The following is a 16,515-nucleotide window of genomic DNA, read 5'->3' as shown; positions in this document are numbered from 1 at the left end:
GTAGTTCGCCTCGTGTGAGCTAGCATGAGTGTGATCTCTAGAATTTTTTTAAACCACATCGGTGGCCTAGCCTTCGCTACGATCCCTTACCATTTCAAGCTAGTCAGATTAGCGTTGCCGAGTCATTAAATCCTGAACTCCTCTTGAAGAACCTTAAACTCACAGTAGTTCTCATTGTTCTCAAATCCTCGGTTGAAAGTTGAAAGTTGAAAGCTGTTCTCAAAGCAAAATTTTAGTTGGAGAAAATTCAACTAAAAGATCTAAACATTCTAAACCTTTCTTGTGCGGCTATTAACTTTATGGGTTCCAGCTGATTGGCACAACAACGTCTGTAACGACGATACAAACACCAACGATACAGTATCCTAGGCGTTTACAAGATTGGATGAGGCAAATACTCGCCACCCTTCAACAAATGATTGGAATCACAACCGCTGACGTCGACCGATTGTTATTTCGATAAAGACCCGCGGTCAAGGCAAAAATGGTTAGAATTGCAAACGAATTATCAATTGGCGACTTTAATTGTCTTGTTTTCATTTCGCAATGGAATAATTCACGTCATCCTGTTAATAGATCGTTCATCATCTTAATTAATCCGTCGTCGTTTGACTCTTGACATTGAATACGCAAAAGTTAGTTAACCATACAAACATGTTAAGAATCAACCAATCACCGAATGAAGTCATAGTTGTTTATGACTCAAACAAAAGGCACAAGCAGAAGAAAAGAAACAGAACAATAAATAAGACGGTATGTTTTATACGGGTATTGTTACTTTCATTTTCCAACAACAACATGGAACAGATGTTGTATTGAAGCATATGATCCGCCAACAGAAAGAGGCTTAGCAAAAAACTATTAGAATTAGGGTAGTTTGTTTCATTAAATACAACAAGGACTGCTGGACAATAAATATTCTTCATTAATAAGGTTAGGTGGGATAAGACAAACACTTGTAAAGAATCCTCACACTGTTTCTCTTGCCCTGAACAAAATAAACTATGTTTGTCTTACCCCACATGACCTTAGATCTACTAATAACAAGTTTTACAGTTGTATGGTGCGACAGTTTCTTGGAATTAACGGGCAGGATTCAATCAGCTTAGTTAATGTTATCAGTTACGCCCACATGTAATATTATCGACCATTAAACGGAAACCGCAAACTATCCACAGTTGATGTCATGTCAGTCATCTTACTCATCTTGCAACGTAGTATTCATTGCTAAGTGCGTTGGGATTGTAGTTATGACTCATTAAAATGTGTGGTTGGCTATTTTTAACACTGAGAAACCGCACTACATTGTTCCTTTGATAAAACAGCCCTATTTAAATAAACGATGTAACAAAGCCTAATAGGTTTTTGTGCTCGGCATGTGCTCTTGTGCTTGGCAATTGTTTTTCAAAAATGTATTTTGATTGAAGCCGGCAGCGACAGCACCAGGGAGAGTCACAGCACTGCCCAATTGTACTGTTGCTGAAGAATTAAGACTTGTCCATCATGGACATGAATTTGGATTGGATCTGTCCATTAGCGAGATCCATTTAGAAGCCATTGGTAAGATGGCGAGCCATGTACTTCACAATAGGAAACTCAGGATTACTCGGAGGGCGACAATCTAGCCTGGTTTCGGGTGCGGCAGCCCGGCAGCCCCGCATGACTTAGAAGGATGAGAATTCTGGCGTATAAGCTTCTGTAGCTGAATAAAGTTACTTACCCATCATATTAGACATGAACTTCGATCTGTCCATTGGCGGGATCCACTTCGAAGCCATAGGCAGGATGGCGGGCCATGTAGCTCCTAGTAGGAAGCCTAGGAGGACTCGGAGGGCGACAATCCATCCGAAGCCTGCAGCGGCAGCAGCAGGGCTTAAGAGGGTGAGGATGCTGGCTAATAGGGTGCTGTAGCCGAAGACACGTCTGTAAACAATTTATTTTATTAGTTCAAGAGCTCGACATGGTAATTGCTTATGAAACCCAGTCACCTCTATTGGCAATGACTTAAGTTTAAAGATATATACTTGAACAGTGAAGAGTTTATGAGAGGAATCAACCAATAGCATTGGTTCAAATCCATACCTCTTCTCCGCCCCGCTGGATTAGATTCAATGCTATTGGTTGATTTGTCTCATCTTCCCCTCAGTGGAAAAGGCAGCCTAAAGATCTTGGCTTTCGTCCCCGTGTTTTTCCTATCGGGCGATCAAATATTCAAACTATAGATGAATCAATTTGTTACTCTGTAAGTGCTCTTATCTTATTTAACTAGGACCCTTTCCGGTTGCACTTTGACCCAGTAGACTGAATTCTGCGTTGTGAACTGGTAAGTAAGTCACGGTGTTGTTAATAAATAGATACACTGGCTTCTGCAGTAAAAAAGTCAAAAAGTGGTAGTAAAAATGTATCAGTTACTTTTTGAAATACATATGTAAATACCTACGTATTAATAAGTCCGGAGAGCAACAAGAGTGCAGAGGATGTTTAACTTAGATGAAAATGCATAAATCTAATTCAATTGGATATGGGTAGGTACTGGACCGTAAATCCGTGCTCTGGTCTGACATGAAACCCTCAATCGTAGGTGTTTTATAAAAAAATAACTCTTTTGCCGCACTACCTCATAAAAACATATTATCATATAACAACATTTTTGGCAAAAACTCGCTAACTCATCGTCGAACAATGTCCCAACTAAAATCCCTTCTTCATTTTGAGCATAGCAACGCCAAATGCTGCGTGCAACTAACCAGTAACCATATTAACCATATGAACCACCTACATCGCTTTGATAAAAAACACGCTGTCATTTTGCGAGTGCCACACGACGCGATAAGAGATGCGGGCGACTGGAATGTTCGACAGGTTTTCAGTAGCATCATCAAACATGATTCAGAGGAATCAGAGGGTTATTACTGGGTACGTTAGGGTACGTTACTGGGAATAAACTTAATAGGAAGTTACCGAGGTCATTAAGTACATATAATTATTTTTGCGAATTATGAATCGCGTCTTTTGGGCTGATGATTATAATGTCGATGACAACTGGTGTTTTACCAGTGTGTTGTAATTGTTACTAATTTGAATCTTTAACTGAGTCGCTATTGTTACGTTACTGAGAATAGTCTAACTAAAAAGTACCGTTCCTCAGACACAATTTGCAAGACTTAGCTAATTGGACACAAAGTTTCCGGGTGATGCGAAAGGTGGCGAAAAACTCTGTATGTTCGTCTGTTACTATATGTCACGGTTAAACTGATTTTTCGCCGAAGCTGCAGTTGTCAGTCGTCTTAATTTTAGGAGCCGTTTCCATCAGCGCGACGGAGATATTTAGGTACCTACCTAAAAATCTCAAATCTGAGAAGGGCTTCAGCTAATATATCCACTTAATTATTTTTGATGGATATCAGCCGTGGACAAGTTATTTCATAGGTAATCATGTTTTTGTAATTGGTCGGTTTTTTTTTCATCATTGGACTGCCCATATCCATGCCCCACTGAATCCACTGAATCAGTGCTGATAGCAATTGATAATAAACATTCAAGGAATCAATTCGTAAGCTCGAATGCCTACAACTCTACAACTACTACTACTACTACTACTAGTTCTAATGGCAGTAATGATATACCTACTATTGCACTTGACTTGAAACTGAACAATGTAATATCTTGTGTAAGGGAATAATATAATTGATTATACGATTCATTATCAGAAGATAGCGGTATTCTATTGTTTTACTAGAGTAATTGTTAATGTATCACTTGACACACCTTTATGTGAGGATGATTCTAACCGGAAGGTACCTAACTCCAAACGTACACATTCAATTGAACAGCGATTTTGCAACGCGTCCGACCAGAGTTTTGGTTTTAGTAGGTTTCGGCATAAAATCAAGCTTCAGCCGAACCTGCGGTTTCGGCCGAAACTAGATCAAAACCGAACCTTCCGTTTCAGTTTCGGAAAAAGATCCGGTTCCGGTCGAACACTACTCTGTCACTTTCGCTATTCGATCATACATACACATAAGGTAAACGTACTGTACTGGTGCTCGACGCGGTACCAGTACATGTCATCTGGAAACTTAAGTCATTGTCAATAGAGGTGACAGCAAGGTGTCATCTATTGGGCATTAGTATGTCGAGCACTAGTACGTTTACCTACCTTACCTATATATGTATACCTACAAGAAATACCTCAACAAGAAAAGACGAGCCCCAGAGCGTAAGATCATAAACATATCACAAGTCTTACATTCAATTGGTTCGTATGACGTTAGCACCCATAATATGACCTAAATGACTGTGAACATGGCAACATAAATCAAACTAGTCAATTAAATCAACGATCACAAACGAAGCATTGTGCGCATCATATCTTTATCTCATTGGAATCAATTACAAGTACATATGATAGAAATAAGCTTGTTGACATTCTGACCCCTCTATTGGGTCTGGAAAGTTTCATATGTAATTTGTAGAAACGGAGCTTGCCAAGTCTGAATGTAGGGTATGACCTAAATATGCTGACAGTAAATGATGGACGTAATCATTTGTCATGATAGCACTTTCCAACCTTCAATCGTTTAACCCTTTACCGCATAAGCAGCCATATATAATATTCAACTCTATTGATAGCTATTAAAATTCAAAATTCAACAAATATTTTTTTAAACATGCAGTAAGGAGTTAACTTCGTTGCAAAACTTATTAATGGAGTTAGGATTCCTGTTTTTGGTGATTGTCGGAAATTATTCAGACACTAGCGTGGCGTCTATACAGGGTGTCCCATAAGTGACACGTCACAGTGACACTGGAGGTAGACCAGGCCAAGAACCAAACCAACTTAACATGACCCCAGTAAAAGTGGCACGGTTTTCGAGTTATTGCCAAATTCAGGTTTTTCATTAATTTTGACCGTTTTTAACATTGTTAGTACCAGTGTGCACTCGGAAAGGTCTCGAAGTTAGTTTTTTTTTATGTGTACGGCATCATGAATAGTTAATTAAGATAACAGAATAGGTATTTTATCGATAAACAATGTAAAATTCAAAAAAGTACTGGTTTAATCTTGAATGAAATTCACAGCGAAACATTAATTTCAACTTTGACCACCTGTCGTGAAAAAAAATTCCTGAAAAAGTAATGAGCAAATAACGTCAAAATATTGAACATGTTATGCAGATTCAAAAATGGTATAACACATGTACCTTCCTGCAATAAAATAGGAATTATTATCATCTTTCGAAAGCCTCATAAAAAATAAGTTAAAACTAGGAAATCTTCAATCCGTTGCTACTTAGTAAAAATAACGATTTATGTTGAGATATCTAATTCTGGATACAGAAATTAAAAAAAACGCCTATTCAGTATTTGCCGAATGCTTAAAAGGGAGAGATGGAAAATGGTTATGTCCCTTTTTAAGGATATCATTGAGTTGATAAAGGTTCAACTAAAATAAAATACTGCAGGTTGAAGTTTAACATTTTTGTTGAAGTAATTTTATTTTACAATAGGTGCTCGAATTGTTTTTCCCCGGCTCGTATGCACGCTTGGCACCGTCTTGTAAAACTTCAAGTTAATTTCCTTAAATTAATTCCGGATATGTTTCGTGCTGCCTCGAACATACGCCGCCGTAGTTCCTCTTGGGACCTTATTGGCTTGAAGTAAACTTTATCTTTTAAGCATCCCCAATGAAAAACATCTAATGGGTTTAGGTCCGGACTCCGGGGAACGCGGAAGCCATGCCACTGGTCCCAAACGGCTGATCCATCTGGGAATTTCTGTGTGAGGTGGTCGCGGACATCGCGAGCGTAGTGTTCTGGGCAGCCATATTGCTGTGGTTCCAGCTCCAAGAAGATGGCTCGGCCGACTGGAACAAGTGGCATGGCCTACGTTCCCCGGACCTAAATCCATTCGATTTTTTTATTGGGGATACTTAAAAGATAAATTTTACTCCAACCCAATAAGGTCCCAAGAGGAACTATGGCAGCATGTTCGAGGCAGCCCGAAACATATCCGAAATTAATTTAAGAAAATTAACTTGAAGTTTTACAAGACGGTGCCAAACGTGCACGAGCCGAAGAAAAGCAATTCGAGCACCTATTGTAAAATTATTACAATCTACCCTTTCAAACTTCAACCTGTATTGTTTTCTTTGAACCTTTATCAACTCAATGATATCCTTAAAAAGGGAGATAAGCATTTTCCATCTCTTTCTTTTAGGCATTCGGCAAATACTGAATAGGCGTTTTTTTATTTCTGTGTCCAGAATGAGATATCTTAACTTAAATCGTTATTTTTAATAAGTAGCAACGGATTGCAGATTTCCAAGTTTTAACTTATTTTTTATGAGGCTTTCGAAAGATTATTAATAATTCATATTTTATTGCAGGAAGGTACATGTGTTATACCATTTTTGAATCTGCATAACATGCTCAATATTTTGACGTTATTTGCTCATTACTTTTCTAGTATTTTTTTTCACGACAGGTGGTCAAAGTCGAAATTAATGCTTCGCTGTGAATTTAATTCAAGATTAAACCAGTACTTTCTTGCATTTTACATTGTTTATCGATAAAATACCTATTCTGTTATCTTAATTCACTATTCATGATGCCGTACACAAAAAAAAAACTAACTTCGAGACCTTTCCGAGTGCACACTGGCACTAACAATGTTAAAAACGGTCAAAATTCATCAAAAACCTTAATTTGGCAATAACTCGAAAACCGTGCCACTTTTACTGGGGTCATGTTAAGTTGGTTTGGGTCCTCTTGGATTGGTCTACCTCCAGTGTCACTGTGACGTGTCACTTATGGGACGCCCTGTATAAGGAGCTCTTTTAAAGCTGCTAACAGTGCTAACCTCTTTATCTGATTTAAGGCTGCCTTTCCACTGAGGCCAAGATGAGCGTAGATGAGAGACGTGCGGCATTGGTTGTCTTCTTCGCTCTGCTGGATTACAATTTACAACCAAGCGAATAAGGTACTTTTAAAAGGTATTTTAAGGCTGCCTTTCAACTGAGGCGGAGAGCCTTAAAATACCTTTTAAAAGTACCCTATTCGCTAATCCAGACCGGTCAACAGTCACTAACACACACAACTGTGACTAAACCGTCATGACTGACAGCCCAAGCTAATCGATGATAATTGCACTGTCAATGCCAAATGCCAATGCCCCGGCTTCCACGAAACCGAGTGGCGGGGCCGTAATTCACATTTCAAGGGTTAACTTCGTTTTGCAGACCATGATTTCATTATTCAAACAAATTTAGACTTTCAGAGGACTAAGTAAGGTTGGAATTAGATTTAGATCCTACGTTGTTGTTAAAAGTTATGAATTAGGTATTTCACGGGCGGTCACAGAACTGGATTTTCAGTTAAATACACTTTTTGTCTGTCTGGGATATAGAAAAAGTTAATGACGGTGGGAAACCACTGTTTTTGCTTGATAATTAAGATAAGACTACTTAGTAGTCGCCAGTAATTCAGAAAAACAGCGATAAAATCTCAGACGGTGTCTAATTGAGAAATTTTCCATTCGATTTTCTATTGAGCGAACTTATAATAAAGTTACTAAGTATACAGTTCCTTTTTATATGGAGTAGTTGTCACGTAAAATGTTTGTAGACATTTTTTTTAAGTTTAACACAGATTATTTAGAAATGTAACATTTAAGTAATAAATGCACGATAAACACATATTTAGAATAGAATAGAATAGAATCCTTTATTGCGAACCATTACATAATAAAGTTGTTATACAATAAAAAAATTTAGAATACATGGCACCCTGGTAGGGCATTGCAAATTAATATTATGTCTAGTTATTTATGGAACATTTTTTTTAAACTTAATAATTGATCACTACACCTTATAAAACAAAGTCCCCCGCCGCGTCTGTCTGTTTAAAACTGAAACTTGCTACGTGGTTACACGATTACATAAAGTTAGTTCGGAACCTAGTTCGAAATCCCGAATAGAATTCGATCGCTAATTTATTCGTTGACGTAATTATCATATGCAATTGGGTGGTCTAACAATTGGACCGTGTCAATAAACAATGGACCCGTAGTGACGATGATTTGAAAATATTCCGAACGGAAACCTGACCTAAAATAACATTAGGAAAGTTTCTTGTTTATTCCAAGTTATTAGTTACTTATCAAAACGGCGCTCTCCACTGTTTGCACGTACCCAATGCGTACTTAGTGTCATCGGCCATCTGAACAGAACAGGACCAGATAGTCTGGAAAATCTCATGACCACTGGCCGCATGGCAAGGAAGCGTAGAGATGGACGTATTATGGCCACGCGATGGGCGAACAGAATAACGTTAGTGATTCAAGCCACATTACAATCTAGCATGGACCGGGACCGGGCCCAAAATACATAAATAGGCTTGAAGAGCACTGGTGAAAAGTGTCCACAGTCGTTCAGTTCTTCAGTCATGAGGATACGACAAAGAAGAAGATAGTTACATAACCTAAATAAGCGACTGAGATCATACAATTTGGTATGCCACACTATAGGTACCTAACCTATAACAAAATACCGCAAAATTCCACAGGATGCAGTCAACACAGGTCATGTAGCTCGTAATTTAATACATATGGGTCAAAGTGCGAACTTTTTAGACATTACTATGCGCAAATCATTCTCGGAATTGCGGAGGGCAGTCGCGGTAGAGGAAAAAATCTGCGCAGGAGAGACATAAGTATAACCAACAGAGCCTCTAAATGTGGTTTCTATCAGGTGGCCCAAATAAAATGGGCCACCTCATCAAACTCATATGGTCCGTGCTGCGGATCATATCGAGCCGGAGATGAGCAGAGATGCGAGGAGACGCACGAATAAACCAATAGCATCGGTTGTAATCCAGCGGAGAAGAAGAGATGTGGTTTACAACAATGCTTCAAGTTCAAGTGTGTTCAAGTTGTTAGTTCCTAATTCAATTCTCTTACTTTTCTTCTTGCACCATTTTTATTACATCTCTGTTTAGCCCCTATGGTTGACTGGTAGAGCCGCCTTTTGTACATTTTATTTGTATTTTGTGCAATAAAGTTTTCTCCACATGTCTCCTCGTCATCATCGCCTCAGTGAAAATGCAGCTTAACCAGCCTTCGTGAAGAGATTGGTCCTCACCTGGCCCCGATGATTTCGGCAAGCCGCCCTCCCGGTAGTTCTGTCAGCACGTAGCCCCAGAAGAAGCAGCCGAGAAGCATGTTCTTCTGTGTCGTGTCCCATTGGTAACGGGTCTGCTCTCTGTGCGGATGCTGTAAAAATTTTGGTATTATAACGCCGTTCAATTTTTCACAATTTAAAACTTAACAAAATCAATAATTAAATCTATGTATATCGTTTACTTGTTGAATTATTTAAGGCCAGTTGCATTTACATGCTGACTGGACATTATAATAGAATGCTCTTTCACCGCCAAGGCAAGCCAATGTAGATTGTTCGTCGGATTTTTTTACATTAGCAAAACGGTCATTCTGTTATTAAAACTCTTTTCCAATTTGATTTGTCTAATGATAGAAACTCGGAAAGCACTGTGATTTCTGAATACTAAAGGAGTACGTCTATAGTATCTTTCTTCTACCGGACTAATACTTTTCTGCAACAGGCTGTTACCTTGCCTTTTAACAGGCTGTAACCAGGGTTCTGAAATAATTCAGTGCATTCTACTCGTACAATGAAGGTAACTCATCAAAAGCTAGTTCAAGGTATGCATATCCTAAACCAGATTTCCTTGATATTTCTGTTTTTGACCCTCCCATTGTCTCTGAGGTTAGATGAACTGTAAAACCTCATTGAGTAGCGTAGTATGAGACGAGATGCATTTTCTACAGATATTGATTTACAAATTTGTATCTTATTGTATAGTAATAAGGTATATATTTATCCTTGAGCGAACAATGCACCCACAGCTTATTAAATGTCTCTCTCGAGTGAATATTCATTAAATTAGTCAACTCTGAGTCATGGAGCAGTTAACCTAGTTGAGATGTGAATCAACTTGTTGCTAACTGAAACGAGTGAGTCGTTCCACTGATGTAAACATAGAGATCGAACACATATACACATATGTGTATTTTCGTCCTAATAGGAAACAAATGAAATTGTATATGAAAATATTTGATATTTCAACACCGAATCACTACTAAGTATATAAATTGAAATAGATATCATATATGAAAGAAAAAACCGGCCAAGTGCGAGTCGGATTTGCGCACGAAGGGTTCCGTACCGTTACGCAAAAAAATCACGTTTGTTGTATGTGAGCCCCACTTAAATATTTATTTTAATCCGTTCTTAGTATTTGTTGTTATAGCGGAAACAGAACTACATCATCTGTGAAATTTCAACTGTCTAGCTATCACGGTTCATATGAGATACAGCCTGGTGACAGACAGACGGACGGGCAGTGGAATCTTAGTAATAGGGTCCCGTTTTTACCCTTTGGGTACGGATCAAGGTCTCCCTAAAAATGATCAAGGTCTCCAGTGCCCAGGACTGGTAACGACCAGCGTCCTCTGCATTCGCAGCAGATGCCCTGACCACTTGAGAAAATTCCACCCAAGCCGCGTGGCCCATGCAGGTGGCCGATCGGTCTAGCGCAGTGTTTTTCAAATTGTGGGTCGCGACCCCCAGGGGGGTCGCGACACTTGTCCAAGGGGGTCGCGAAGCTCAGCTTTGAAAGAAAGTTATGGAAAGCAGATTTCATTATTTTTAACTTAAAAATAATCCAATCCTTTAAAATTTAATGGTCGTTAACGTACATATCAATAAAACAAAACATTATTAGATAGGTAAACTGATTATTCGCATTTAGGACCAAATGAAGGTATTAAAATGATTTCCAGCTTGCTGGGAATTAATTCCTCAAAACGCTTTTTTTTTGATCTCATGAACCGTGATAGCTAGACAGTTGAAATTTTCACAGATGATGTATTTCTGTTGCCGCTATAACAGCAAATACTAAAAACAGAATATACTTAATAAATATTTAAGTGGGGCTCCCATACAACAAACGAGTTTTTGTCAGTCCGACTCGCACTTGGCCGGTTTTTTTTGTTTTGATAGCGACCATTGATGGACTGTGCGGAAAGAGAAGAGCCGTAGAATGTATGGGATCCCATACATTTCACGACTGTTCTCTTTCCGCACAGACTCTATATAGATAGAAAAACGTAGAAACGGGGTTTGGGGTCACGAAAAAAATTTTGTGGTCATAAAGGGCCGTGACACCATAAAGTTTGAAAAACACTGGTCTAGCGGAACCCTCGGCGTGCAAGTCCATTTGACACTAGGCCGAATCATATCCATACTTACATTAGTTTATCTTTAAGAAGTGTTAACAAAGAAAGAAACACGTGTAAGGTAATGATGGATAATTATTATAGAACAATAGAGAAGTGTCTTTCCAAACGGGCTTATTATTGTATAGTTTTCATAGAGAAATAAGCCCTTTTGAAAGACACTCGTCAACTTAAGAATTACTTAGAAGTGGCCAGATAAATCACATACTTGTCTTTAATAGCGTTTCCTAGAAATTACACAAGACATGATGTCAGTCTTTTTAAACCGTAATACATTGTAAATCTCCTTTTCAAGTGCCTTTTCAGGATTCGTCATAGTTTATTTTTGTTATGTCTGAAAATGTCACTTGTTTTAATCAAGACAATATTTTACGGAATCGATTTAGCAAGAGGCGCTTTTCTATGAAACCGTGAGGCATCATTTGATCAAAAAGATGAGAAGTAGGTAGTTATTTCAGTAACATTGAAGATGTCGGTACCTAATGGCTCCCCTACACGATGGGCCAGCGCCAGCCACTCCAAGGGACGCAGCCATGCGGTAGAATGAGATAGAAATATCACTTGCTCCCTCTAACGCATAAATGCGTCCCTTGGAGTGGCCGGCGCTGGCCCATCACATTGACCGTTAAGGCAACACTGATTGGTGTTGGTTGCATGGTGCGCTCATTTCGACAAAGATATGGTCGGATTCTGTCGTAGAAATTGACTTCATTGGTGTGTAGCGCGTTCAGCAAGTAACTTACCTCAGTAAAATTGAACATATGTCGGTAACATTGGTCGTGTCGGTAACACTGATAGCCTTAGCCTTGGTGGTTGGTATGATCATTTCGACGATGGCGACAGGGTCTCTCGTAGCGCATTTAGCAAGTAACTTACCTCAGTAACATTGAACATGTCGGTAACATTGGCCGTATCGGTAACATTGGTAGTGGTGATAGTCGGTATGATCATTTCGACGATGGCGATAGTTTCTCTCGTATTAGACGCATTCAGCAAGTAACTTACCTCAGTAACATTGAACATGTCGGTAACATTGGCCGTGTCGGTAACATTGGTAGTGTTGGTGGTCGGTATGATCATTTCGACGATGGCGATGGTCAGGTTCACTCGTAGCGCGTAATTCAGCATGAAGCCGAGGAGCACCATAATGTTTAACACTTGGACGCATGTTAGACATCCTGCGGACAAGAGAAAATGCATTTAAAATGGAGCCACACTGGTAACATTAATATTACTACGATTAACTCTCCCTGGGAGGCTAGCCAAGGTGACAATCGTTGATAGATAAAGCCAATAAGGTAAACGTACTGGTGCTCGACGCGGTCCCAGTACATGTCATCTTGAAACTTAAGTCATTGTCAATAGAGGTGACAGCAAGGTGTCATCTATTGGGCATTAGCATGTCGAGCACTAGTACGTTTACCTTATGTATGGAAATGGAAATAGTCCAGTACTATTAGAAGTATTAGAACAAATTAAATTATTTTCAGAAAACATTTTAATTTGTTTTTCTTTCAAGTAGAAACACTACATATAAATTATAAACCGAAACAAATATCATATACCTACTAAGAAAAAGTGACCAAGGCCTCTAGTGCTCCAAGCTGGAATATAATAAGTCTGGGGTTCCTGATACCGCTGGAGTACCGAAGCCCTAAAAGACCTATCCGCCATCGCCATCGGAGTACCAGTGAAATGTCCCAAAATAGGGCAGAGTGGCGTTCTCTTGTGTCAGAGGCCAAGATTGTGAGTCACTGGCTAAGGAAGTCAGCATTATGTGCATTTTAACAATGTAGTTATAAATACAGTCAATTCTATAATAAATAAAAAAATTAGCTTCGCTTCGCCACAACCACTAACTTCCTTACGTAAATGATCAACGTGGGAAAACATTTGTTTTAAAAATAGCGAATACCACAGAGATCAAGTTCAATGTTTAGATTTAGCCGCATTAGGTGTCTAGGTCGTAACTGTGTCAATTACTTTATCTAATCGCCTATCAAATGACAATAACAAAGTCAAATATGATGAGTAATGAATATATTTCTAGCGCCTGATATAGCATTGCTAATCGGTGGCGCGGATTAGTCTAAGATCAGTCTGCAACGATTTCGATAGCATATGCACTTACGCAGTGCAAGTGTTATTAATAAGTACGTCATAATTTCATAGGAGTTTGACATTTAAAACAACACTTGCACTGCGTGTGCTATCAAAATCGTTGCAGGCTTATCTTGGTCTAACTCTAACGACTTTGCTAATCACATCTGACGTCTGACAGAAACGATGCAATTTCGCAGCTCACTGTACGCTATAGTTCGTTATTTTAGCATTAGAAAGAACTCCACTGAAGCAAGCGTGCAGTTTTTATAGTTTTAGGTTCTTTAATTGTTAATAATTATAGAATTATCTAATGTAGCATGGTCAATATATATAATTTACTTCAAATTATTACCGCTAAAAGTGCCGGATTTGGAACCACAAGCTTACTTCTGCGAAGTTCTTTCTAATGCTAAAAAAACGGACTATACGTAAGCTTATCCCTTCCGGGCTAGCACATGATTGGCGCGACGGTATCTCGCGGCGAGATAGACTACCCGTTCCTCTTTTATTAACATACCTAGTTAGAAAAGACGGGTAGTCTATTATATCTCGCCGCGAGATACTGTCGCGCCAATCATGTGCTCGGCCTACTAGCTATGGTATGGGACGTCGTAAAGCGACGAGCTACAGACAAAATTATTCATCCAACAAAACATTCAGGACTAATCGTCCCGTCAATATGCGATGCAAATGTCACATTCTATCTCGTTCTAACACTTCTAACTTAACAAGTAAAAGCAAGACGTCTTCCTTAGCAACAAATAATCTGTTATAAACTGAAATAAATGTCATATACTAAGAAAAAGTGACCAAGGCCTCCAGTGCCCCAGGCTGGAAACGAACCAGCGTCCTCTGCTATCGCGGCAGGTGCCTGAACCACTCGGCCACCGGGCCACAGCGACATTAGTCAAATTTTTCTTAGTATATGACATTTATTTCAGTTTATAATTTATATAGTAGTGTTTCTACTTGATAAAAACAAATTAAAATATTTTCTGAAAAATAATTTAATTTGTTCAAATACTTCATAGTATAAATAATCTGTTAGCTTCGCTTGCATGGGCACGACGTCTAACCATTGTCACTTGCAATCGATCGCCCACTTTGTCGCCGGCCTAACCAACCGCGGCGATTAGACGGCACATTAGTGTGATTGTGAACCTTAAGTCTTGGTGATAAGGTTTGGAATAGCTTGGTATGTGGTGCAGTCGGAAACTAACATGCAATTTGGATGTTTACGACGGAAGTTCCTTTGTTAATATTGATAGTGTTTGGACTTGTATTTGATTGTAGGTAAAAACTTCATTCAAGTTTGTGAATGCGCGGGTAATTACTTAATTAACGCTACGACTGTCATCAAACGCGTGGAGTCAGAGGGCCTACCGCGAACCACGTTCGGCGTGTTGCCTCTCTGGCACACTTGTAAATTCGTACGTAAGAGTGACAGGGAGGCAACACGTCAAACGTGGTTTGCGGTAGGCCCCCTGGCCTAATAAACCTACGTTCTAAATTACATCCAAGACCAAATAGTGGAACACGGCGATATGTCATCTCGCTCAAATCTGACCTTCTAGCTACTTGAAGTCGCGCAAGATGTATGGAGATGCGCGCGAGAATGCAACTCTGTGTCTGGTCTCTCTGTCTGGACCTGGACCAGCCCAAAGTGGCAAAGTACTACCTTACAAAAGACCACAGCCTCAATAAAATCACTACTTACTCTGTATTATCACTACGTATAATGAAAGAATAGAAATCTGGATATGATACGACCTGAGTATTTTTACTATGACGTCTATGGCTCAGAAATCGTAACACAAACGTTTCTTGCTGTTTCGTTTACGTTTATCTAATAAATCAAATCTTCAGGAGAAAGAAATAAACAAACATATATAATACAACTTAATACCTACAGATAAAAAATTTGGCCCAGATCGCCGTCAACGGGCAAGGTTAGTGATCCAAAGGACTCGAGCCTTTTAGCTCTTTTTTTAGGGCTCGCCTCATCTCTTGACGCCTAAAAGGCTAAAAGCCTATTTAGCTCTTTTATTAGCCCCCGAGCCTAATTCTATTTAAGAGCCTAGACTCTTGGGGCTTAATAAGGTTATTAGCCCCAAGAGTTTAGGATCTTAAATAGAACTAGGCTCGGGGGCTAAAGAGCTAAATAGCCTTTTAGCCTTTTAGGCGTCAAGAGATGAGGCGAGCCCTAAAAAAAGAGCTCCAAAGGCTCGAGTCTTTTGGATCACTAGGCAAGGTGCCCAGAAGGCTGGCCGTATTTCCCCTCTCTGTATGGCGATACTAATTCGCTGGGCGAAATAGTGACCAGCCCTTTGGTCACCAGAAGCTTCTATTATGGCTCCTCTACACGATGGGCCAGCGCCGGCCACTCCAAGGGACGCATTTATGCGTTAGAGGGAGCAAGTGATATTGCTATCTCATTCTACCGCATGGCTGCGTCCCTTGGAGTGGCCGGCGCTGGGCCATCGTGTAGAGGAGCCATTAGGTGCGCCGACAAGTCTTTGTACAGTCGACGCGCACTTGGCCCCCACGGCCCCAAAGTTTCGACACCAAACTCCACAAATATGTAGCTGTTTCCCAGAGCGGCATATTTGCGGCGCTTGAGGCTTTCGGCTGAGGAAGCCGCAGCGCCAGCAGAATCTTTGGTGCTCGGAACATGGGACGGTGCCAGGGTATCAACGCAAGTAGCGTCCCAATAGCGGCCGACCCATGCTCCAGGGCACCAGTGTCATTCCGTCGGGTTAATTTTCAGTGATTTTGAAAATACTGGGCTTTTGGGATACATAGTACAGAATTGTTATTTAAAATCCAATATTTCTCAATTCTGTTCAATACTTCAAATAGTATTTTACCATAAGAACAACCATAAACCTTGTATTAAACGCGCACCTAAATTACCTTGAGGTCACAATTTACTTGAGGTTGACAACATGCGTTTTGCAACATTGTACTGACCCACCAAGTTTCTATTACAGTTATTACTTATAGTAGGGGAGCCCAAGAGGGGATTTTTGTGTTTACTCGAGCGCGTCAGATTAAGATATGAGTGATATCTTGCTACCACGTGTACCTTTACCCCTT

General features: G+C 39.7%; 2 protein-coding genes across 3 annotated transcripts in view; both read right to left on the bottom strand.

Moving 5' to 3' along the window:
* LOC134797432 (S-adenosylmethionine decarboxylase proenzyme) overlaps positions 1-16,515 on the bottom strand; it is a 439,106-nt gene that overhangs the window by 179,241 nt on the left and 243,350 nt on the right. The gene's annotated exons all lie outside the window — the stretch shown is intronic.
* Positions 1-16,515, bottom strand: part of LOC134797422 (sialin) — a 78,125-nt gene that overhangs the window by 34,242 nt on the left and 27,368 nt on the right. Inside the window, exons 3-5 of one of the 2 annotated variants that reach the window (XM_063769648.1) lie at positions 12,322-12,494; positions 9,140-9,270; positions 1,721-1,923 (exon numbers count right to left, since the gene is read on the bottom strand). In XM_063769648.1, coding sequence (XP_063625718.1) covers positions 1,721-1,923; positions 9,140-9,270; positions 12,322-12,494 — 507 coding nt within the window. Of the gene's footprint in view, positions 1-1,720; positions 1,924-9,139; positions 9,271-12,192; positions 12,280-12,321; positions 12,495-16,515 lie in introns of those variants that run through there. The other variant, XM_063769649.1, reaches the window with a different exon arrangement.

The sequence above is a fragment of the Cydia splendana genome, chromosome 15 (genome assembly GCF_910591565.1).
Source record: "Cydia splendana chromosome 15, ilCydSple1.2, whole genome shotgun sequence".
NCBI lineage: Eukaryota > Metazoa > Arthropoda > Insecta > Lepidoptera > Tortricidae > Cydia > Cydia splendana.
This window is presented reverse-complemented; position numbering and strand designations above follow the sequence as displayed.